Genomic DNA, 22,521 nt, shown 5'->3' on the forward strand with positions numbered 1-22,521 from the left:
TAGGCTATGTGGGTCTCCTCACATAAATCCACCAACAATAACGTAAATAGTTATGTATTTAAATATAATTCCTTTATTTAAAAAAAAAAATAACAGATTTTAAGATAAAACTTACAAGGCAAAGCAAACAAGCTGTGTTTAAAGGTTTGGGCTAATGAGAAACAGATGCAGCTAAAGACCTTAGCATTGTAGAGTTACAGGGTGTGTCTCTGAAATATTTCCCCAGAGTAAGCTGAACTTTTTTAATCATTTTTTTCCCCTCCAAACTCCTCCTCTGACATGTTTGGACTCATCATGGTATGCACAGATCGCACTGATTATTAAAAGTTCAGGGTTTTGAGGGCTGAGTGTCCTGGAGCTGCGACTCGTTTCCTAACAAACACTGAACTACTCAGTTTTATAGTGTGAAGCTGATTTTTTTTCGCTCCATGATGTATCTGAAGTGTCTGCTGCTTTGTCAGCTGATGACATTCCTGCTGGTGGAGGACAGCCAGGCGTTGAGCTGCATCCCCTGCTCCATGAGGATGTGCCCGTCAGACCTCCGCTGCCCTGGAGGGAAGGTTAGGGAGACATGCGACTGCTGCTTGAAATGTGCAATGGTAGAGGGCGAGACTTGTGGCGGCCTGTACAACTACCTCGGCATCTGTGACGAGGGCCTTGAGTGTGTAAAGGAAGAACCGACCAAGTTCAGCAAGGGAGTGTGTCATGGTACTTATCACACACACACACACACACACACACACACACACACACACACACACACACACACACACACACCTTTAACTAATGTGGGATACATACTAGTTGGTCTTCCCAGCTTATTTTTTTTCACGTCCACTGGATAGCCAGCAAACACCAAACATTACACTAAAGTTATCATTTGGTTGCTTTTTGGTTATTTTGTAGGAACCTGTCTGAGAAACATAAAAATGATATTTCTGTAAATGAAACCTTTCTGGAAAACAAAATTGGAACTAATGAAAGTTCCCAGAACTTTTTGGTAATTGCTACTGTAGCTGGGTAGTCGGCCATGCGTTATCTCATCGCTCACACAGATGTTTACATTTACAGAAACGTTTCTCGCAAAGCTGAAGCGACTCAGGAAGTGAGACGGAAGATGTGACCGACGGAGACCATCGACGACAACGATTTACAAGCAGGATAGTTCGAGTATGATTATATAAATACATAGACATGTCTGTACTGTAGGTTGCTCTAAAACCACACAGCAGATTATAAGCCATTATAAAGAGGCATTACGTTGTGACTGCAGTATAGTTTTTCATTATAACTTCATTATAAAGATCACTCTCATATAACCTTTATAGTCCACTGTATTCCTGTGACATTGGGTTTGAGTGTCTGTACGATTTCATTTATGTCTCTTTCCTTTTTAATACAATGTTTTGCATAGTTTCCTGTGTGCTGTTTGTGCCTCGTTATTTTCTACATTTCTCATTTATGCATTCAAGAAAGCCAGGGACTGGACACTAGATAAAAAGAGCTCAGTGGAAATAAAAGGTCTGAGCAACATAAAGTCTATTACATACCTCTGAAGGTGTACAATATGGTTACATCTAATAGCAAAGAGTGTAAATAATGAGGAAGAAAGTCCAGTTGGAAAAAGAGAGAGAGAGAGGTATGTTGTTTTTACAGCAACATACAGGTTATAAACAAGTTAGGTCCAAGCAACAGGCTACTTGGGTCTCAAGTTTTATATAGACATAACTATAGTTATAAAAATCGGTCTCATCCAAGATGGCGATGAGTCTGCATGCCAGCAGGAAGTGAAGCGGCTGGTGCTATGGTGCAGTCAGAACAGTCTAGAGCTAAATCACCCTGATTAACACCTCACCATAATTATATTCACTGCTTCATATCTATAAGTGCTGCATTATCAGAACTGTCAGTCATCACATCTGTATATATTACACACACTACTGCTGGTGTATATTGTACAAAAAGCATAATGTTGCACAATATTATTTGCACTACCGTGCACTTCTCACACTTTATGCTCAAAACTGATCAGTCATATATTCTGTATTCATATTTAATACTCGTATCGTCTATCGTCTGTATTGTCTTGTATAGTCCAAACTAAATGTACGGTATGGTGTGCTTTTGAGAGTCGCAAACAGCTGGAACCAAATTCCTTGTGTGTGTCAACATCAACACACTTGGCCAATAAACCTGAATCTGATTCTGATTCTGTTTCTGAAAAGAAAAAAAAAAAGCTGGGTTTGAAAACTGGTGCAGCTAAAGACGTTATAGAACGTCTTCTTCACAGAAGAGGTCGTAGACAGCGCCGGTATCGCCGGGATCTTATTGTACTTTACATAAGACCATTGTGTAGCTCTTGATAATTTACTCTGTTGATGTCCCGTTCACCTGATGGGCATATTAATTATATACCTTTACTGGACATTTTATTAGGGACACTTGCACAGATGTTATAAAATATTCACATCATACTTTAAAAAAAATCAGAAAAGTTTGATCTCAGTGGATTTCACCACATACAGCATGGCTGTAACTTCATGCTCAGTTCTGCTTCTAGAATTCCAAGGCCTGGGGGCTTTATATGGAGGAATATACTGTATATATGACCACTGATTTCACACAGGAGAACAATCTAAATCTAAATCTGAACGAAAACAATCTGAATCTGAATCTGAATGAAAATCTGAATCTGGCTCTGAATTAAAAACCGAACATTTTAGACCAATGTGGCAACCAAGAAATAATGATGCTGTGACTGAATATGCTACAGCAGTGTTAAAGGGTCGGTCTCTGAAGTATTTGCCCCAATCCTGGGCCGCAGAGTAAGCCGAACATTTTTAATCATAAACTGCTCCTCTGTCATGCCTGGACTCATCATGGTATGTACAGATCACACTGGTTATTAAAGGTTCAGGTGATTAACATGAAAACACACAAACCAACAGGATCTTCAATATGAGACAAAAACACAACAGACATTGTGTAACATCTATTTATTACCACCATAGTATGAGAAATTTGGAAAATACAAAGATCAGCTCATTTAAATTTCTGAATAAGAAAAATAAAACAGGAACATGAAGGTATAATGTGTATCACGAGAGAGCGAGAGAATCTACACGAAGAGCAAAACACTCCGAAAACTAAATGCGATTTTTTTTTTTTTTGCTACAATTCTTTTGACGAACGCCGATCTGAGGAGAAATAGAGAGGAAAAAAGGAGTGACAGAGAAAGTGGTAAAAGGGAGAAGCGAAACTGAGAGAAGAACGTGTGAAGAACAGTGAGAGTGAATGAGAGGCTGGTTTAGAGCGCCCCCCTGTGGCTGCCTGAAAGTTAGAACAGGAGGAGCAGGATCGGCAATAAACATGGAAAATAATAATACAAATAAAAATAATATGGAAAAAACCCACAAAGTATTACTCAATCAAATTTTTTGTAATTTTGCTTTTTTTTTTTTTTTTTGTCCCATAACAGTGGTAAAACAATTTATGACGACGCATCATAGAAAAAAGAAAAAAAAAAAAAAAAGAAAAACACCATTAACAATAATAGTAATCATCAATATTATAAGTAACAACTTTAGAACCAATAGATGCTGGTTTGCAGTTGAATACAATTTCTGCTTTGCTGATCCTACGCACACACACACAAACACGCGTTGGGGCTGAGGGAGACGGACATATGGGTGCACACATGGGTGCAATAAAAGGGCAGCAGGGTGGGTTTCAAAATTGTAGGGGGTTTCTGAGGTGGATCCAAGTAAGCAAAGGTTTTCTCAGGTGTGTAAGTATTAGGTAAGTCAAGTATAGGGGACTGAGAGGGCAGGTAAATGTTTCCAAGGTGTCTGAGGGGTGGATAAGGGCAGATAAGTGAAGGTGGTCTGGGGCAGTTTTAGTAGCACCCTGCTGTGGAAGTTGCTGCTCCCCTTAAGCAGACTAACCCCAGATTCCACCTTCCCTCAAGCTGTGTGTGTTCAAACCCCAAGCTGGGCAAGGGTGGACCTCGTTTACGCTCCGACTCTTATATATGTTTGTGTGTGTGTGTGTGTGTGTGTGTGTGTGTGTGTGTGTGTGTGAGATCAGAAGCATCTGTTACATGCACATACAGGTACCCTACGCGTCAGTGAGACAGCACTAATAGACTGAAACACATTGGCCTCCCCGTCGCAGATATTCTAAACTCTACCAAGAAAGAAGGGGAGAGACAAGTGGAGATAGACAGAGACAAAGAGACAGAGAGAGAGAGAGAGAGAGTGACAGAAAGGATGTTAGGAGCAGAACAATGAGTGTCTAGGCGCGCTCTCCACGGATACGGCGTGCCAGCTGGATGTCTTTGGGCATGATGGTGACACGCTTGGCATGGATGGCACACAGGTTGGTGTCCTCAAAAAGACCCACCAGGTAAGCCTCGCTGGCCTCCTGCATTAACACACACACACACACGTATGGATAAGAACACAGTATGTGGCAGTATCTGTAAAATCGAACCCATTTTTCATATTTAAAGGTAGTCAGTGATTTTAGTGAATATTCTTTTAGTTCCATACAAACCATCCCTTCAGTCTTCCCTCTAAAAGCCCCCTGCATTATTTCTGTACTAACATTCACACACACACACCTGCAGGGCCCCGATGGCAGCACTCTGGAAACGCAGATCCGTTTTGAAGTCCTGAGCGATCTCCCTCACCAGACGCTGGAAGGGTAGCTTACGGATCAGCAACTCAGTGGACTTCTGGTACCGACGGATCTCACGCAGAGCCACTGTACCGGGCCTGGACACAGATCATATCATATAAACACTCACTAGAGTACAGCTGTGATGTGTCCTTGAATCCCTATCAATGTAAAATTTTACGACCAATCCAAAATACAAACAAACAACAACAAAATACCCTGAAAGGGATCTGTAGAGGTAACAGGTATTAAAGCATACAGCCACATGGTGCCGTGGTTAATGTGTATTGATGAAAATTCTATCCAGTACGATCGAACACAATCAGAAAGAAATGATCCAGATCAGCACAAAAAGTGCTCTGAGCAGCATTCGTTCTACCTCAGTAAAGCTTTCTGCTCAGCAAAGAGCTGCTGTAAGTTACTTCTGCCCACACACACATTTGTTGTTGGTGTTAGTTTGAAATTTTTAAGGTCAGAACAAATTTATGATGAGTGCACTTTTCTACACTTAAGTAGCATGACTCTAAACGACACTTTTTAAATGACGTCACAGCCGACGTGAATAAACTAAACGTATTGAGATCAATGAGTTCAAGTCCAGTTGAAGTCAGTGTCACCTGTAGCGGTGAGGTTTCTTCACTCCTCCAGTAGAGGGAGCACTTTTACGGGCCGCTTTAGTGGCCAGCTGCTTACGAGGAGCTTTTCCTCCTGTGGATTTGCGGGCAGTTTGCTTGGTACGGGCCATGTTACCTCAATCTGCTGCAGAGACAAGAGAACAAACCATCAATACAGATTGCAAGGGATGTGTGAAAAACAACTACAAGCAACTTTACTGGGTCTCAAGGTTACAAATACAAGCGATAACCGATTTAGTAACATTAATAAATATACGGTACACAAATCATTCGATTAAAAAAAAAAGAAAGAAAAAGAAATAGAAAACAGTAAAAATTCATTATCACATTACTGTTTTATAAAAAATAAAATACAAAAAAAAATGCAAAATGTGTAAAAAAAAAATATATACACACAATATTACTTAAAAAAACGAAAAAAGTTGTAATTTACAATAGCTGGGTTTAATATAATAATTTTATAGTCATAAAATACATCGTAACTGAATGTTTAAGAAAAAAAAATCACAAAAAATTATCAATACAAATCACAATGACTTGGTAACATTAATGATTTTTTTTTGTATTTTATTTTAACAATTTTACTACCGATTGACGGCACGCGCTTAGCTGTAAACTTTTAACATTTAAACGCAACTAGTAAAGTCTTTTATTTACTTATCTTATTTTTAAAACTTACACATATCGATTAAAAAAAGTTAAAAATGATTTGCATAATAAAAACAAACACCACCTGCGGTTTCCTGTTTCTTTTACTATTACACTCGACTTCCTCTCGCACGCGTAGGAGAAAAAAAACCCCGAAAAGCAACAAACAAAAAACGAACCATTCGGCGCCGAACGAAAGCACCTGTGAACCAATCGCAGAGCCGTGTTTTATAATCGACAAACGCTACACCAATGAAACATGAACGGAGCTTGGCTCCAGCCAATCAGAGGCCGCGCTGGCATGTTGCGGGGGCAGCTCAGTTCTTTTGTCCCCGCCCACTACCGCAAGATTATGGCCGCGATTCGTATAGCAGCTGTGAGCGAAAGCCCGTATCGAAGACCAGACAAGCGCGTAAACTTTGACAGAAAACTCAAAATCCGCCACGAGAAGCGACTCAAACGTTTCACAAGCACCGACTAGACACCTTTGTGCAACAACACGGCCGGTTAAACGGAAGCTACAGCCGCGAATTGAAGGCGAATAACCGAAGTATTAAAAGTGGGACGGATTTTCTTCCCCTCCGTCGACACGGAAAAGGAGCCTGTTTTCTCTCAGCCGCTTTCTCTCCGACTCACACGACGCAAACACACGGTGTTTTTCGCTCGAAATGAAAATTATTTCACCCAAAAGTTTCACAAAGCTGTGAAAAAGTGTCTTAGGCGAAATTTGGCGAACGTTCTGACCACTTACCTTCACCAAATGTGTTTAATTTGTCGCAGTGAAATATGTGCAGAGCTTTGCCTGGCACTGTCAGTATTTACTATCACACACAATGGGAACCGAGCGGCCAGCGGCAAAATGGCCGCCACGTCAATCACTCCTCTCGCTCCCAGAATGCACCTCAAATTCTGTGGAAACTTAGAACGTTACCAAAACAAACTATTTTTTTTTTTTAATTTTTCATCACGTTTCACTACAAATATGTAACAGATATGCGACTATTTTTTTCTTTTATTCTTAATCTTTATTGTCACTTTTTTTAGCTGTTCTTTCTTTCTTTCTTTCTTTCTTTCTTTCTTTTCTTGTCCGTTCAGTCAGACTATAAACACCTTACTTTACCTATTTTACTTTCATTTATAAAATATAAAATAAGTACGCATCATACACTATTTACCAGAGATGGGGGACTCGAGTCATATGACTTGACTCGAGTCAGACTTAAGCCGCAAATTTGAGACTTGCTTGACAAATATTAAAAAAAGACTCGACTTGACTTTGACTTGAGTCGGACTTGAGTTAAATGATTCAGAGATGGGGGACTCGACTTGACTCGAGTCAGACTTAAGTCACAAATTTGAGACTTGAGACTTGCTTGACAAATATTAAAAAAGACTCGACTTGACTTTGACTTGACATTCATGACTTGAGACTTACTTGTGACTTGCACACGTGTGTGACTTACTCCCACCTCTGACATTTACACAAAGGAATCGCAATTTTTTTCTCATACGAACCAAAGTTTTAATAACAAAGGCTGCATCAAACTGACTACAGAGTATTGAATTTTATTTTTTAAGGATTTGTTTCTTATTCCCTCTCAGATCAGAACAAGATCTACGCTTTCAATGTTGGATCTTAGTCAATTTTTGGTTTCCACTCAAATAAAGTTCCCTCATAGCTCATAGCTCTTACTGAGATTTTCAGATTTTGAAAGATTTATGAAGCACAAAATTTCACACAAATATTACATTATATATTTTGCACCTTTGAGAGTCACAAACAGCTGGAAGAAAATTCCTTGTGTGTTAACACACATGGCCACTAAACCTGAATCTAATTCTGATTCTGATAGTGCACATGAAGAGAATAAGGAGGTTAATCCCAAAGACATCAAGACTAGCACATTTACTGTAATGTAAAAGGACAGAATCCCTTCATATCTTGAACATAAATTTTAGGCTTATCATTCAGTTAAGGGGAGCAATATTCTGGTGATTTATTTTAGCTATATTTTTCTTCACTATTTAATTTTCACGACTGTAACAGAAAAAAAAAACATGGACCTATGTATATTTATAAAGTGGAGCAAGCAGGAAACCCAACTGGTCCCCATCATCACTATAGTGCACTATTATAGAGGGGCTGATTGGAATTCAGCCAACCAGTTCGATTCTTTGGAGGTCTGTAAGAACGATATCATTCATTCATTCATTCATTCATCTTCTACCGCTTATCCGAACTACCTCGGGTCACGGGGAGCCTGTGCCTATCTCAGGTGTCATCGGGCATCAAGGCAGGGTACACCCTGGACGGAGTGCCAACCCATCGCAGGGCACAAGAACGATATCAATAATTAAAATCTAAATGAAGTGATAAGTTTCTCTGATTTGTGATCTGGCAGGTGCAGTCGAGTGTGGAACTGCAAAAAGACATTTGATCCTGTCTGTGTGTGTGTGTGTGTGTGTCAGTGTGTGTGTGTGAGTGTGTGTGATCGTCTGTTTTCATCCTCAACTGCCACCCACTTAATATTTAAGTGCAATACATGACTAAATTATACAGGGGGCACTGTCTTCTTTTACAAACAAAATGATGGTGGTAGTGTTTAACCAATCTCTCTCTCTCTCTCTCTCTCTCTCTCTCTCTCTCTCTCTAAGGTTTTTTTTTCTTAATGTCATAACTTTTCTACTAAATTTATAGCAGTGAAACTTCCGTTTGCAATATTCCATGTGTGCACGAATTCATTACTATCAAGTTTTACCATGAGGAGGATATAACAGAAATAGAAACAATTGCAGCCATGGATAATGGTGTTCTCTTTCTATGTCCTGTGTAATTCTATAAGAAAGGATTCATATATTTTTTTTTTTATTTTCAAAAAATTCTGAGAAATGAGCAGCATTGTGTATATATTTTTAGTCAAGTCTATTCAGGTGATACTGCAACCCTGAACAAATTGTCCTATTAACATGAGTAGGTCACTGCTATTGATTTATTTATGCAGCGTGTGACCTTTGGGCTTTCAAATTCCTTTATGGATAATCAAGGTAGAAAACCTTAAGACCTTTTTTAAAACGCTGCTGCTAGTCAATAACGCCTTATCGTTTCAGCCATTGTGTGAGAAACCACTTCTCCTTCCTTGCTCATTTATCAACACGAACAGTGTTTAAAGTAGACGTTTAAATTTCTCAACAGGAAGGTTAGATTTGCACACAGAAAGTGGTGTGTGTTGTTGTTGCAAAGGGATCCTTAGTACTGTAGGTAAAGAATAGATAGTGCTCCTGCGTCCTCAACCCTCAGATTTAGTGCCAGTGTTAAAGGTCAGCTAGGTGTCACCTACAGCACCACTAGCCACAGGAAGAGCCTTTCCTCACAGCATGATTTATTCAGTTATTTATTTATTTAGAGCAACACCCTGTTTTTTGTTTTTTTTCTGCAGTTGGAGGGAAGCTCGGAAATTTTGATCCCAGTGTGAGATTGATGAGTCACTGTTTGAATACTGGGGCTAAATATATAACGTTTCCATCTCAAATAAGGTTGAGGGTCAGATTTAGGAAAAACAAGTGATTTATTAACCAAAAATGTAATGTACCACTTTTTTAAACGATCCATGTGTATGCTTACGTTAAACAACTTTATTCTCTATTCTTATGAGATCAAAACCGTTTATTATTGCGTCACAGAATACAAATTGTCATTTGTGTGGTTGCGTTTGCATTGTAAGGCTAATACAATACTAGAACAAGCAAACCGATGACTGCATGTTAATGGAATGTATAAAGAAGCAATCAATTCAGGAAGCTCGTTCTGGTAAACACTGTGCATAAAAGAGTCTGGTTTCTGTTCAGAAAGAAACCAAAACATTTCTAAACTAAAGTTTTTTTGAGGAAGTTTGATTTTGGTGACTGTTCGGGCATCCTTGGAACAAGGAATATTTTCCTCTGAAGACTAAATGCTTGAAATTAGCTCTGTATTATAACGCTGTGAGGTTAGTGAAAAGTTTTGCCATCTTAAGTGTTGACAACTTCTAAAACACTCACAAAAACAACACTAACAATACTTATAATGGCATCCAAACATTAGAATTTACAACTATTTATCAACAGTAAATATGTACTATCAATGGTTAAACACACACACACACACACACACTCACACACACACACACACACACACACACACACTTGTATGCACACATGCCATCATCATCAGTGAAATCACAACACAGGCAAATGAAACAAAACATAAACAGACATTATCAGGCACAGAACTTGGATTCCCTTTGCTCGGACGGAAGAAGAAGCTCCATTTTCCAGCTTAGGGAATGGACTTGTGCTGTTGATGTTAGAAGAAACTGTTCAAACACAAAATAATACACACACACACAAGTTATATTCTTCATTTAAGACACAGAGGATGGAAAAATAATTTCAGATACTTGTAGTACTGTGTATGAATCTGTCTTTGACAAATAAAACAAAATGTGAATTTGAGATTTATTTGAGTACATTTCTCTCGTTTTGACGGGACAAGTCCAAGATAATTACGAGGTCAGCGCTCACCCCTGTCTGATGATCTATAACCTGTACAAACCCACAGTGCTGGGTTGCTTTCTATGGCATTGTAAGTTTTATAACGTATTTCACCTGTGTGTTTGCGAATGAGATTAAAAACCTCACCTTGTTGTTCTGTTGTGTTTTGTCTCAGTGTGGAGTTGTCTCTCAGATCACCTTTTGCGCAGACAAAACAAAATGAAATTCCAAAACGTTCTAGACACATTTCAATGAGTTGTAATGTCTGTTTTTTTAGAAATCCGAAACTTTTATGATAAACACCCACCTTGTGGAATTGTAGCGTTGTATCGTAGCGTGGTTTGTGCTGTAATGTAAAATTCGGGTTGTTTAATAATGACTGAACAGATTTTTTTAAGGATGTTTGTGTAGTGATTGTGTTTACCGTTTGCTGTTGTGCTGTCATGTTGCTCTGTGAAGTTGGCTGTAAGAAAATAAAAAATAAAAAAATAGAGGGTTTCTTGTGAAAATTCAAACCATTTCTGTGCGAATGTATGAACAGAATGATGTTGAAACTTAATTAAACTTAATTTATTGTTGTGGTTTCTGCTGTAATAATAATCACTGGTATCATTTATTTCATAATTCCTCAAACTAAATGATTCACTAATGAGAAGGAGAAACAACAGATGCCTAATCCACACCACCGTGTGATAAAGACTTCTGTTTTTCCTAACAATTTGTAGGACCATTTAAAGAGCCGTTTAAAAATTTGGTTGATATTTTAGTCAGGGAAAGTTCTGGATTCAGAATTGCGGCACAAACATTTTTTTAATCGGCGTAATGAAACGTAAACGAAACAATGGCGAACATTCAATCAATTAAAGCAATTCGTCGCTGCAAATGTGTTTTTGTTTAATTATCCGTTATTCATTTCGCACTTTTTAAAATAGCACTTGATCCAGCGCTTTTGTTTATTAACTTATTGTTGTGAGCAAATAATATTTATGGCCTCGAGAAAGTAAAGCTAATCTGCTGTTTTAGGTAAAAAAACAAAAATCTCCTGGTTCTTTTTCTCTCTCTCTCTCTCTCTCTCTCTCTCTCTCTCTCTCTCTCTCTCTCTCCTGTAAAGAAAATTTACAGATGAAGAATTTCTCAACGTCTCTGATTAACGTCTCTGACTCGTCTTCCGCACTGTCATATTTATGTACTTAATATCGACCTCAGAATGACATCGATTGTTTTTCCAGCCCAGACACATTTTGTGTAAGAATAATCCACTTAAACATGCCTCTGTTTTGTTCAAACTATGAAATGTGTGTAATTTGTGTTCTATGTAGTGCTCAGGATCAGAGTTACTGTATATGTCTGATGCAATGTCAGTGTCTAATCCTCATTATAAACTCTAAATACAGCCCATAAATATTAAACTGGCTGAAGTGAACAGAAGACGAGACACAAAACTGACCCCCTTGGCTCTGGTCTGGTGCACTAGGTGCTGTGTAAGCATTATCTGTGTGGAGAACACACATAAATTTAACACTACACTCTACATACCGTACACAGCACTTACATAACAATGACAATATTGATAATTACAATAAAGTTGTAATAATTAAGCCTCACCTGGTTGTGTTGTTGCTTGAGGGCTTGCTGTGGTTTGTACTGTAATTGTTGGTATATTTTATTAATGACTCAAACAGTTTAACACAACCTTGAAACAAATATTTGTCTGTACAAACCCTGGATTATTTTCTGCTCTATATGTGCATATCATACTGAGCTGGAGACATCCAGCTCTTGGTAAACAATATTGAGTATTTTCTAAAGTACTCCATGTCTTTTTATAAGAAGGATTAAATATACTGTGATAAACAATACAGATATAAATAATGTAGGTAGATTATTGAGAAAATTAAAATTTACTGAATAAATTTTAAATGAAAACAAATCTAGCAAATATACAGTAGCTAACTTTCTTATGTGGGCTTCAAAGACTTTTTGTTCAAAAATCTATATATATATTCTGTATACACACCTTGACAAACTCCTACGTGATAAATAATTGTCATTGTCTCATTGACCTGTTGAAGCGGGAGGACACAACGGAGTCCCTGGTCACATGTCCCAGTTGATCCATACAAACCCCCACAGCTTTCGCCGAGTTGTTTAGCGCACACGTAGCAGCAACCGCACATACCTAACACCTTTTCACCCAAACAGTTGAGCTCTGGACATCCATTTAAAAGGGCACACGGCACACACGAGAATGCCAAGCTGTTCCTCACAACCAGCAGCACTAAGAACTGGAAGATCATCAGATCTTTGAGATACATCATGCAGTTAATAATTGTGTGTGCTAACAAGCAGCTACCTTTTAAGGTGTCTATTTATATGTCACCCGCAAGAATTTCATCCATGCCCTGTTTTTTTTTCTTTTCTAGAATGTATGACCTTCTCTTCCTTCTTTTTTCTGGAATGTATGACCTTCTCTTAATTTCCTCCTGTTATGTAATATGAAAACAACGTACTCACAATAAATATGTCTATAATATATTATATATAAATCTATATATACTGTTCATAAACAGTATATGAAAACTAAAATATCCGTGCATTATATAAATCCATCGCAGGACTGAAACTTAGCCAAATCTACAGACCGACTTCTTACATTAGACCTGGAGCTGTTCCAGGTCACTTGAATTCACACCGAATGCTATTTTTAAAAATAAAATCAAAACAAGATGCAGTTTATGTTATATCTCTGTATCCGCATTCTCCGTGTCTGTTCTCTGAATGAAGATCACACGCTCCTCTTTACCTTCTGATTCCTGCCATGTTTATCTCTCTATCTTCTGCTGACATCTTTGCTGTGAAGGTATTTAAGGGACTGCTAGAGACAACGCCCTCAGGGTGTTCTGATGCCTGAATTTATAGTTTACTTTCATGGTGTATGGATGTAAGCTTGTTTTATGAATAGAATTTTATGAGTAGTCTCTATTTGATGTACAGTAGGTTCGTGAAGACGCTGTATATGGCTACACGTTTGTGGACATCTGAGCACACTTCCAAATGTTTGGTTCGTCACTATTGGCAACAAATTCCAAAACATCGAATTGTTTTTATTTCCTCTTCACTGCAGGTGCAAACCTGCCCCACCATCACCATCACCATCACCAAAGAGACCTCCATGAAGACATAATGTGGATATGGAGGTTAGGGTTGGAGGTGTGGAAAAACTCCAGTGTCCTGCACATAGCCCTGATTCTAACACAACCCAACTGAACATCTCTGTTCCGAATGAACTGGATCTGGAGTCTCCTCAACACCTCAACATCAGAGTCTGATCTCACTAATGCTCTCGTAGATGAACAAACCCAAATCCTCACAACCTCAAACAAACATCTAATAGAAAGCTTTTTAGGAGAGAAGAGTGGAGCTGATAATAACTGCAAAGGTGGAGCACATGGTTGTTCAACAAACACACACACACACACACACACATATATATATATATATATATATATATATATATATATATATATATATATATATATATGTGTGTGTGTGTGTGTGTGTGTGTGTGTGTGTGTGTGTGTGTGTGTAATGACTGATAGATAGAAAGACAGACTGAAAAAGTAGCTAGTATTTTATTTGTTTTGTTTTTTTAGGAGCCAAGCCCCAGCAGTGTGTATTGTATGTGCAATGTCTTTGTACACAAAAGGCCTAAACCTGTTCCAGCATGAGAATGCCACTGTACACACAGCACTATAAAAATTTTTTTATGTAAATAATTTCCTTTTGGGGGGGGCACGGTGGCGTAGTGGTTAGCACGTTTGCCTCACACCTCCAGGGTTGGGGGTTCGATTCCCGCCTCCGCCTAGTGTGTGTGGAGTTTGCATGTTCTCCCCTTGCCTCGGGGGTTTCCTCCGGGTACTCCGGTTTCCTCCCCCGGTCCAAAGACATGCATGGTAGGTTGATTGGCATCTCTGGAAAATTGTCCGTAGTGTGTGATTGCGTGAGTGAATGAGAGTGTGTGTGTGCCCTGTGATGGGTTGGCACTCCGTCCAGGGTGTATCCTGCCTTGATGCCCGATGACGCCTGAGATAGGCACAGGCTCCCCGTGACCCGAGGTAGTTCGGATAAGCGAAAATGAGAAAATGAGTGAGTGAGTGAATTTCATTTTATAAATGATATAATATCTACTTTGATCCAAAGCCACGTTGTACTTTGGCACTTGGTTCCACCTCAAATCCAGAGACTCCATTCCGGACTCCATTCCGAGTGCTTCTTACAAATACAAGTTTTTGAAATGTCACCTGAGGACAAACCACATTCACAAACCGTCCTATCAAGATATAAAACATCTTCACATGGTTGGGTTTGATGTTTACCGTTCATGGTTCTGATAATATTTTCTTTGATTTTAGTTGGATGAGCGTCCCCATGACTTCTTCCTCATAGGTTCCAGTAAATAGTAAAGTAAAGTAAGTAGTAATAAACTGTTGAATATTATAATATATTATGTGGCTCTGGTGCTGGAGGAGCATTTCAGCAGGGTTGTATTTTTTTTATTATTATTATTTCTTGCTGACTTGATTGAGAGCAGACTCCAGACTATGGGACGAAACTGTATGATTTTTTTATTTTATATTTTCCTTTAAAGTGTCTGATGGTAAATAAATCTCCTGCTTCCTCATTGGCAGCTTTATCGTGAAATAAATATGTAAAAGATTTCCAGCAAGTCTCATTAGCATTCTCTTTATGTAGCTGTTACACAGATAAGAAGTTGAGTTTCAGTTTTGAAACACAAATACTAACATTTCATTCAGAAGCCAAAATAAACCTTGGACATTTCATCTTTGCATCATATACATTTTAAATGAATAAATGTATCCCTTATAAGCAAGCCAGCGTTGATGGGGAAGTTGTGGAACATCTCCCTAAAGAAACCTTGAGAGGAACCAGACTCAAGAGCGAACCTATCCTCATTCTCTTCCGTACCTGCGTACAATAGAGAGCTCATGAGCATCTGAATCATTCCTATTCTTCTTCTTCTTCTTATTATTATTATTATTATAATTTTAACTTAAAGTCACAAATTAAATTTATGGACAGAATGTTACATTTCTTGAGCAGTTCTGTTTTCATGAGCAGGTTCACACTTGACCTCCACAACCTGTCCAACTGCTGAATTCCTGCACTACAGAAATATCTGCAATAAAAGATCGCAAAGAATCAACCCATACTAGCTGAGGTAGTTGTGGAGGCTCCGGGGTGAAAACTGTTGCTCCTTATGGCCAGCATACTTTGACAGGAGTGACTGATTTTGTGCAGAATGATCCCGTGTTTTTGGTGCTTTTCATCTCCAGAGGTTTGTAGAACTCTGTAGATGGCCTGTACAGGAAGAATAGACTGTGGTGAAAGTCTTATCTTTAAGCCTAGTGACCTTCTTGGGAAGCAACTTTTAAGCACTTTAAGGCTCAGGTGAAGTAAAGTTTGAATAAAATTTTGCTGCTTTTTGGAACTACAAAGACCATTTTTTTCTAGTTGAGCTATGAATCAGAGTTCTGAACAATTCTCTTGTCCCTCTGTTAATAAATACATAATTCCTATTTGTTTCACTGGAGTTACTGAAATATTAATAGTAGCTACTGAGTAATGTGAATAAGAAGTAAACTAGGACTTTAAGCGGTTAAGAAACCGCCTGCTTCTGTGCTAAATTCAAACCCGCCGGTTCTCATTTCACATCCCTGCCCACTTTGTTCCTACCTCTGACCCATTCTGAGATCCCAGAAGAGAAAACTAGCGACTATATTTAACACTAACCAGAAACCCCCTGTGCTAAGTATACAGACTTGGCTTTTGGGTCAGATGCAAATGCAGATCCTGACATCGTTCCTGACAATTCTGCATCCTTTTTTTATTGTGTATGTGCTCTGCTTTGACTTGGAACGGACTTCCGGATTTATTTAGACACGGTCTATTCTGTTACATTCTGAATGATGGTCAAACAGTTTTCCTGCGATGCTATATTTCCATAGCTAGCTAAAGCTACACTAAGCTTCATCTCTGTCTAAAAACATTAATACTGATTCTGCTAGCGAGACAAAATAAGTCTAGGTAGGTAAAACTAGAGCCAAATCTTTTGTCAACGTTTTTTCAACATTCCCATTCCAACTTCCAGGCATGATCCAAGACATGTGAAGCCTGAGGAAAGCCCTATCCACAATTCTCTTCTGCATGCACGCACTAACAAACGTCTGATTGGCCGACAAATGGGACAGACTTATGACGCAAAACCAATGAGAAAAAAGCCTAAAAACTGTAAAATAAAACAGCATCAGATTTATTTTTAACAGTTCTGCATTAATATAGTCTGACCTCCTTTGGTTTTTTTATACTGGTGTGTGTGTGTGTGTGTGTGTGTGTGTGTGTGTGTGTGTGTGGTGTTCTAGGTCAGTAGGTCTGTCGCAAAGCACCGAAGCCTCACTGCCCATCATTTCTTTCTTGTTGTCAACCCATAATGTGTAATGTGTGTGTGTGTTCATCATGTGCACATTAAGCAGGACTCCACATTAAGCAGCACAGAAACACCTGACACGGCCAAAGTCAGCACGTCCTTACCCACAATGCCCTGTGCTAATGACATTGCTGCTGTGTGATTAACGGTTTCTCAGCAGTGCCACTCACTCCAATGCACTTGCGCAGAATCAACATGGTGTGTGTGCGTGTGTGTGTGTGTGTGTTCTCGGCTGTTCTCTACAGCACTAATGTAATTAAATTATACACAGTATTAGCATTACATTCAAATGCCAAGGCAACACAACCCTGACGCACACCATGCAAACACACACATACACACACACACACACACACACACACACACACACACACACACACACACACACACACAGAGAGACTACACTAAAATACAGACTAGCATTAGAGTATTCAGACTAGCATTGTATGCAGAATAATATACAGACTAGCATCATTGTATACTAGGATTAGTGTGTGCAGACTAGCACTATAGTGTACAGACTAGCACTATAGTGTACAGACTAGGATTAGAGTGTACAGACTAGCACTATAGTGTACAGACTAGGATTAGAGTGTACAGACTAGCACTATAGTGTACAGACTAGCACTGTAGTGTACAGACTAGGATTAGAGTGTACAGACTAGCACTGTAGTGTACAGACTAGGATTAGAGTGTACAGACTAGGATTAGAGTGTACAGACTAGGATTAGAGTGTACAGACTAGCACTATAGTGTACAGACTAGGATTAGAGTGTACAGACTAGCACTATAGTGTACAGACTAGGATTAGAGTGTACAGACTAGCACTGTAGTGTACAGACTAGGATTAGAGTGTACAGACTAGCACTGTAGTGTACAGACTAGGATTAGAGTGTACAGACTTAGGATTAGAGTGTACAGACTAGCACTGTAGTGTACAGACTAGGATTAGAGTGTACAGACTAGGATTAGAGTGTACAGACTAGGATTAGAGTGTACAGACTAGAATTAGAGTGTACAGACTAGCACTATAGTGTACAGACTAGGATTAGAGTGTACAGACTAGGATTAGAGTGTACAGACTAGCACTCAGTCTGTCTTACACAGATAAACTGAACATGTAGTGTTTCAAAAAAAAGCTAAAACATGAATCTTTATAGTAGATGTGTTTGGTTTTCATGATCAAGAAAGAAATAGTATGGGGGAAGGGAGAAAGAAGATAGATAGATAGATAGATAGATAGATAGATAGATAGATAGATAGATAGATAGATAGATAGATAGATAGATAGATAGTGAGAGAGAGAGAGAGAGAGAGAAAGAGAGATAGAGATTTTCAGATCTGCAAAGCTGAGAGAAGAGATAAATGCGACCTGTGAATAACAAACCATAATCATTGATAAGGTTTTTAAATACTGTGTGTATTTGAGAAAGAAACAGAATGAACGTGTGTGAAAGAAAGAGAGAGAGAGAGAGATGTTAATGTATGAAGCATCAATGATTTCTACCAAGATATATATATATATATATATATATATATATATATATATATAGAGAGAGAGAGAGAGAGAGAGAGAGAGAGAGAGAGAGAGAGGAAGAGAGAGAGAGAGAGAGAGAGAGAGAGAGAGAGAGAGAGAGGGAGAGTGAGGGAGAGGTGGTCTGTAAAAAGAGCCATGCTTGCAGAGTGTGGCAGCAAAGAGAGAGAGCGAGAGAGAGAGCGAGAGAGAGAGAGAGGGCGTGCAGGCAGATGAAAGAGAAAGGAGGAGCTGAGAGGAGGAAGAGGACGACGAAGGTGTCAGCATCAGCCCCCCCCACCACACACACAAATTTACACAGAAGAAGAGGAGAGAAAGAAGTGAAGAAAAAGACAGAGGATAAGGAGAAGAAGAGAGAGCTTGGATCTTCCATGTCCTCGTTATAGCAGACGTAGCGACTTCCATCACATCCCGGTGTGTGTGAGTGTGTGTGTGTGTGTGTGTGTGATATGGAATCCAGAGCACTGCATCGCCTCAGCTCAGTGTTGCTAATAAAGACAGGGATGCTGCAGTGACTCTGTGTGTATGTGTGTGTGTGTGAGTGTGTGCATGCATATGGAGGTCTGATAGGTGCAGTGCTGCTGCTGCTGTGTGTAAAAGGGGTGTGAAGATGGACACAATGAGAGAACAGGAAGAACCAAGATAGAGAGCCAATCAAGGTGTGTGTGAGTGTGTGTGTGTGTGTGAGAGGTGGTCCGACTCCAGCATCATCAGCACTCCTGCTGCAGAAGCACCGCTAAGTCATCTGCACACATTCAAAAGCTGGCACCAGGGGCGGGCGAGGGGTCGTTGCTAACGGAGACGGTCCCAGGTCAGAGGCGGTGACCCCAGCGAACAGCTGTCGGCACGGCGGCACGAGGCAGCAGGGGCGTGAGCGAGAAAGACGGGCGGAAAGCCACCATGGGGGAGTGGACAATATTGGAGAGATTGCTGGAGGCTGCGGTGCAGCAGCACTCCACCATGATCGGGAGGTGAGGGCGCAAACACACACACACACACACACACACACACACACGCATCTTTCTGAGGACCTTTCGTTGATGTATTTATGAACACAGTTCATTCATGCAAAGCTCTGACTGTAACTTTTATTAAGCAAAAAGAAAATTTCAGCTTTTAATTTTCAGTTTTTAATCCTTTTTATCAATTTTAAATAAAATCTACAATTTTGGTTAAAAAAAAATAAAGCAGTTTTCCAGAAAAAATGTCACCACAAGGTCAAACCTGTCGTATATTCATCACTATCCTTGTGAGGACGTTTGTTACCCACAGAGCGCCCTTCCGTTTTAGATTTCATGAATATCAATCACGTACTCAGGCTCGAAAAAGGACGTACGATATTGTAGCGCATACAGTTTTTTTTTTTTTTTTTACATTTCCAAATGTCATTTAAAGAAAAACGAAACAAATTTACAGCAACAACACAACAACAGGCTGGTAACAAAAAATTACATTTTTAGCTAATTTCAATAAACACTTTTTTGTGTTTGTATTTAGAACGTAATATAACACAATATTGTTTTTTTTCTGTATAAGCACGTTATATTTGTACATAGAACACACACACAAAAAATAAATAAAAATAAAAACACAAAACCAAAACAAACAAGAAAAACCCCACAATGTTTTTTTTTTACATTAACATTAACATTACAGGTCATCTTAACGCTGATGCCATGGTAAATCAGTGTGTTGTGATTATTTTAAAATAAATTTTTACCTCAGAAGGACACTGAAAACATTCCCATCATTTTGGATAAAAAAATTTTTTTTTTTTTGTGATGACCTCTTTGGGCCTCCATAATGAGGATGTCTTGATCAACTTTCCAGAAACACACACACATGCACGCACGCACACACACACACACATGCACGCACGCACACACACACACACACACACACACACATGCACACACACACACACACAAACAAACAAATACACACACACACTAAAAAATAATCATAAATGTTAAAATAAAAATTACAATAGTTCTAGCAGTATGGAAGGCAAAAACTGACATATTTTTATCTCCACGATAAAAAATGCTTTTCCACAGCATATCATAAGAGTGCAATACTTTTTGATGCTGATGGGATAATTATTTATAAGTAGCTTTTAATTATTTTGCAATGTCATTGTATTATTTCATTAAAATTTATCACAAAAATCTTTCAAAATTGGAGGTTTCTGAATCATGCTTTCATTTTGGGAAAATCAAATCATGATATAAGTGGTTATGAAATATGTGAAATGAATGAATGACCCTTTTTGCCTTCCATAATTCTTAAACGAAAGAAGTTGAACACCAAAAATAATAAAGTTCATTAAACATAACATTACAGCTTTACATCTGACTGTTTAAAAACACAGACAAATTAAATGTATAATATATATAGGCAAGTGGTGTGTGTGTGTGTGTGTGTGTGTGTGTGTGTGTCCATGGTATAGATTTTACCTTTTGTTCAAGGACATGTATTTTTCATACGCATTTGTGTGCTTCTGGTGTATATACGTATATGTTCTGATAGCACTGTGTGTGCGTGTGTGTGAGTGTGATTGTGTGTGTGTGTGAGTGTGTGTGTGGACACAGATGATGGATGAATGCAGTGGTGTTGGGGGTTTGCGGTGCTTTGCCTGTTCTGTTTGCTTTGCATATCGAATGCTGAATCTATACAACAAAAAATGATGACACACAAGTGTGTGTGTGTGTGTGTGTGTGTGTGTGTGTGTGTGTGTGTGTGTGTGTGTGTGTGTGTGTGTGCATTGTTCTTGCTCTCTCTTATTTCTCACCACCTCCTCCCATCATGGACCTGCTAGTTACTTTAAGGAATCAATAGATTGCGTTTAAAGAAACTCAAGCACAAAGAAAAAGGGAGATAGATAGATAGATAGATAGATAGATAGATAGATAGATAGATAGATAGATAGATAGATAGATAGATAGATAGAATGGGGTGGGTTACACACACAAACACACACAATTTTTTTGCATTACAGATTTATTCTGTTACACTTGGTGCACATTTTGCTTCACAGTGATCAATAGATAGATATACAGTAGAGCAGGAAGGGTGCCAATAATTCTGGAGTTATGGTATGTGTGTGTTTTGTCATACAGATGTACAGCACAACATAATTCTGTTCTTACTCCATGACTCTGTGGCTTCCTCTGCTGTGTGTGTGTGTGTGTGTGTGTGTGTGAGAGAGAGAGAGAGACAGTGATTAAATCTATTCGCTTTTAACTTTAATGCTATTTTCTACTAAGCAGTGTATTCTAATGAGCAGGTAATGACATGGTAATGATGCTGTAATAATCCTGGAGACATGCAGCAGCACAGACCTGAGACGGAGACACAAGGCTAACAAAATAACGCAGGACTAATAAACTAAACACGACTGCAGGGAGTCACACGAGTGTATCGTCTCACAGTGTACAGGACAGAAGCAGGATGTTTATTCATCTTCATCGTGTCATTACTGAGCTCGAGCTGAGCTTAAAGTAATAGACACTAATCATTCATCCTTCACCAGGCACAGCTGATTTACATTAGCCACACCCACAAAACTCCATAAAAGGCAAAGCTCACAGAGGGCTGGAAATGATAAAATGACATCTCAATGGTGAGAAAGCGTTTCCAGTTACTGCAGTGTGTCGGCTACCAGAAACACACGCTAACTGTTTCTCCTTTTATAGGACGGCGTCTCTTTTGTCTTAATTGATTGACAGTGTCAACATCAACAATAAAAAATATTTGCAGCTTATCGCCTCCAGTTTAGTATCGAACACTAAACATTCCCAAATCTGTAAGAAGGTGTATTTTCTTGCCTTTCAGGCTCAGAAGAATGTCTTATTTCAGTGCGTGTGTGTGTCTGTGTGTGTGTGTGTGTGTATTTGTGTGTCTGATTTAATCTCGGAAATTCCTCTTTAAGTTTAGATCAAGTACCTGAGGCAAGAGTGAGTGAGTCAGAGTGGCAGAATGAATAAATCCTG

The 22,521-nt window shown here is 39.0% G+C and overlaps 4 protein-coding genes across 7 annotated transcripts in view; 2 read left to right on the plus strand and 2 right to left on the minus strand.

Moving 5' to 3' along the window:
* Positions 1-303: 303 nt before the first annotated feature.
* LOC132840902 (single insulin-like growth factor-binding domain protein-2) lies at positions 304-1,416 on the plus strand. The gene is made up of 2 exons (XM_060862980.1): positions 304-708; positions 1,072-1,416. The coding sequence occupies exons 1-2, from the start codon at positions 429-431 to the stop codon at positions 1,107-1,109; spliced, it is 318 nt and encodes a 105-aa protein (XP_060718963.1). The 5' UTR covers positions 304-428; the 3' UTR covers positions 1,110-1,416.
* A 1,565-nt stretch (positions 1,417-2,981) lies between these two features.
* Positions 2,982-6,871, minus strand: h3f3c (H3 histone, family 3C). 3 transcript variants are annotated; one of them, XM_060862611.1, is made up of 4 exons: positions 6,712-6,871; positions 5,295-5,436; positions 4,622-4,775; positions 2,982-4,422 (listed from the first exon to the last, which is right to left on the minus strand). In XM_060862611.1, exons 2-4 carry the CDS (start codon positions 5,420-5,422, stop codon positions 4,294-4,296), a joined length of 411 nt encoding a protein of 136 aa, XP_060718594.1. In that variant the 5' UTR covers positions 5,423-5,436; positions 6,712-6,871; the 3' UTR covers positions 2,982-4,293. The 3 variants fall into 3 exon arrangements, with proteins under 3 accessions (XP_060718594.1, XP_060718595.1, XP_060718596.1); XM_060862612.1 differs by having other exon boundaries at positions 5,295-5,433; positions 6,712-6,857; XM_060862613.1 differs by lacking the exon at positions 6,712-6,871 and adding an exon at positions 6,046-6,069 and having other exon boundaries at positions 5,295-5,433.
* A 2,636-nt stretch (positions 6,872-9,507) lies between these two features.
* Positions 9,508-12,831, minus strand: LOC132840920 (insulin-like growth factor-binding protein 2). Of its 2 annotated transcripts, XM_060863005.1 has the most exons (7): positions 12,508-12,831; positions 12,096-12,134; positions 11,938-11,982; positions 10,915-10,953; positions 10,798-10,836; positions 10,638-10,688; positions 9,508-10,312 (listed from the first exon to the last, which is right to left on the minus strand). In XM_060863005.1, the coding sequence occupies exons 1-7, from the start codon at positions 12,806-12,808 to the stop codon at positions 10,176-10,178; spliced, it is 651 nt and encodes a 216-aa protein (XP_060718988.1). In that variant the 5' UTR covers positions 12,809-12,831; the 3' UTR covers positions 9,508-10,175. The 2 variants fall into 2 exon arrangements, with proteins under 2 accessions (XP_060718988.1, XP_060718989.1); XM_060863006.1 differs by lacking the exon at positions 11,938-11,982.
* Positions 12,832-19,046: 6,215 nt separating this feature from the next.
* gjd1a (gap junction protein delta 1a) overlaps positions 19,047-22,521 on the plus strand; it is a 10,436-nt gene continuing 6,961 nt past the window's right edge. Inside the window, exon 1 of the mRNA XM_060863255.1 lies at positions 19,047-19,500. Coding sequence (XP_060719238.1) covers positions 19,430-19,500 — 71 coding nt within the window. The 5' untranslated portion in view covers positions 19,047-19,429. The remainder of the gene's footprint in view (positions 19,501-22,521) is intronic.

Source organism: Tachysurus vachellii, chromosome 26 (assembly GCF_030014155.1).
Source record: "Tachysurus vachellii isolate PV-2020 chromosome 26, HZAU_Pvac_v1, whole genome shotgun sequence".
NCBI classification, from domain to species: Eukaryota; Metazoa; Chordata; class Actinopteri; order Siluriformes; family Bagridae; genus Tachysurus; species Tachysurus vachellii.

What these genes read in the sequence shown, in the direction of transcription:
- LOC132840902 (XM_060862980.1), top strand. Translation starts at nt 429, where the DNA reads ATGATGTATCTGAAGTGTCTGCTGCTTTGTCAGCTGATGACATTCCTG. An exon ending in CAGCAAGGGAGTGTGTCATG is followed by an intron (nt 709 to 1,071) that starts GTACTTATCACA and finishes TTACATTTACAG; the next exon opens with AAACGTTTCTCGCAAAGCTG.
- h3f3c (XM_060862611.1), bottom strand. Translation starts at nt 5,422, where the DNA reads ATGGCCCGTACCAAGCAAACTGCCCGCAAATCCACAGGAGGAAAAGCT. An exon ending in AAGAAACCTCACCGCTACAG is followed by an intron (nt 4,776 to 5,294) that starts GTGACACTGACT and finishes ATCTGTGTCCAG; the next exon opens with GCCCGGTACAGTGGCTCTGC. An exon ending in CTGCCATCGGGGCCCTGCAG is followed by an intron (nt 4,423 to 4,621) that starts GTGTGTGTGTGT and finishes GTGTTAATGCAG; the next exon opens with GAGGCCAGCGAGGCTTACCT.
- LOC132840920 (XM_060863005.1), bottom strand. Translation starts at nt 12,808, where the DNA reads ATGATGTATCTCAAAGATCTGATGATCTTCCAGTTCTTAGTGCTGCTG. An exon ending in TCACGTAGGAGTTTGTCAAG is followed by an intron (nt 12,135 to 12,507) that starts GTGTGTATACAG and finishes CAACAATTACAG; the next exon opens with TACAAACCACAGCAAGCCCT. An exon ending in AAACACAACAGAACAACAAG is followed by an intron (nt 10,313 to 10,637) that starts GTGAGGTTTTTA and finishes GTGTTTGAACAG; the next exon opens with TTTCTTCTAACATCAACAGC.